The 1,709-nt window shown below is 60.5% G+C and overlaps 1 protein-coding gene across 1 annotated transcript in view; it reads left to right on the top strand.

Moving 5' to 3' along the window:
- The first annotated feature begins 1,277 nt into the window (after positions 1-1,277).
- Positions 1,278-1,709, top strand: part of Nkx2-1 (NK2 homeobox 1) — a 4,035-nt gene continuing 3,603 nt past the window's right edge. Inside the window, exon 1 of the mRNA XM_028782758.1 lies at positions 1,278-1,354. Coding sequence (XP_028638591.1) covers positions 1,278-1,354 — 77 coding nt within the window. The remainder of the gene's footprint in view (positions 1,355-1,709) is intronic.

Here is a 1,709-nt window from a genome sequence, read left to right on the forward strand (position 1 = left end):
AACCAAAATCAAGAAGCCTCCTTGACTGGCCGCCGAAGTGTCTAGGAGGCACCTGCCGGGCCAGGAAGCACTCCGCCCTCCCAGCCTCTAGCGCGCCAAGGAAGCTCAAACAGCAGACAAGCAAAGCCAAAACAAAAACAAACAGTAACGAAAACGCTTAAATTCCAAGTAGAAAAACGGAGGTGGTCTCCAAATCTGTGCCATGCAGGGCTTGGCTGGGTAACCCACTTAGCTGCTGATCCTGACCTGGTAACAGCAATGAGGCTGACGCCCCCGGCCCCGCTAGGGAGCACAGCCCACAGCTCCCCCTTGCCAGGCGCCCAAGGACCCTCAAGGCGCGGGGCTCACACTTGAAGCCTGGGAACGCTCAGACAGGAAACCCACTTCCTCCTAAGCAGTTTCTTGCTAGCCGGATGAGAGGCGCCCAATTGAAGGAGAATGATCCTCATCTACTAATATCCAGCGTGGCCACAAAGCGACCGGCCATTTACGCCGCCACTCTAGACAAAGATATTTGGTTATTCCCGGGGAAGCGAGTGCACTTTTGCATGGCTGAGCTCCGGGAGGAGGCGAGCCTCAGCCCAACCTCCCGCCCGCTGGGTTGCGGGAGTCGAGAGATTCGCCTCCTCCCGGACAACGAGTTCCACCGGGGTTCAGACTCAGTTCCACTCTGCAACGGATCTGTGGGTGCTCACGCGGCTCCCCGTCCAGGCTTTCACTGAAGCATCCGGAGGGGAAAACAGCGGGGATCTGAGCTGGGGTGTTAGGACTGAGGATGACCTCGAAAAGACAGCACCAGCTTCTGAAGCCGAAGTATCCAGGCCATGGGCAAGGGTCAGGGGCACCAGGTTTGTTCGAGATGGGGCAACTTCTGTGGTGGACTCTCACATTAATCCCCATACCCTTATCCTCCTAGTTCAGAAGGCCAGCGGTGTTTTTGCCTGGGCCGGCAAAAGGGGTGGAGAAAGGGAGCGGTGGGGTGGGGTGGGCTGGGGGGCTGGTCCGCTAGGGAACCAGGAGCTTGGGGGGGGGGGGGGGCGCGGGGATCGGTGACAGCCTCCCGGAGGCAGTCGTTTCCCTACTCAGCTCCCCCTCCGCCCGCTGGGATTCTCTCTCGGGTAAGGGGAAAGGGGGCGGGGAGCAGAGGTGTCCCTCTGACGGCGGCAGAAGAAGCGGACAGACTGACAGACACATAGACCAAGAGTGCAGCCCCAGGGTTCATCCCCAGACTCGCACACTCTTTTGGTGGTGACTGGGGCTCAGCGCAGCGAAGCCCGATGTGGTCCGGAGGCAGTGGGAAGGCGCGGGGCTGGGAGGCCGCAGCGGGAGGGAGGAGCAGCCCCGGCAGGCTCAGGTGAAACCCCGCTCCCTGCTCCTCAGCTCCCTTCTCCCCAAAGACCAGCCCCTGACCCCGGAACCCCGTCCGAATTGGACCGCGGTTCCACTTTGTAACTCCCCAAGTTGGTTGCAAAGCAGAATTCACCTTCCGTCCTCCTTTCCATCCCTCCCCCTTGGGTTATTCTCTACCCCACCTCTGGCCCTCCCGCTCTCGGTTCCCTCCTCCTTTCCCCCCCCCCCCCCGCCTTTTCCTCGCGCTCCACAGGCACCCCACAAAAATGGGGGTGGGGGTGTCCAAGGGAGGGGGGAAAGTAATGCTTTGGTTCTCTCTCTCTCTCTCTCTCTCTCTCTCTCTCTCTCTCTCTCTCTCT

Source organism: Grammomys surdaster, unplaced genomic scaffold, assembly GCF_004785775.1.
Source record: "Grammomys surdaster isolate TR1022 unplaced genomic scaffold, NIH_TR_1.0 98, whole genome shotgun sequence".
Taxonomy (NCBI): Eukaryota; Metazoa; Chordata; class Mammalia; order Rodentia; family Muridae; genus Grammomys; species Grammomys surdaster.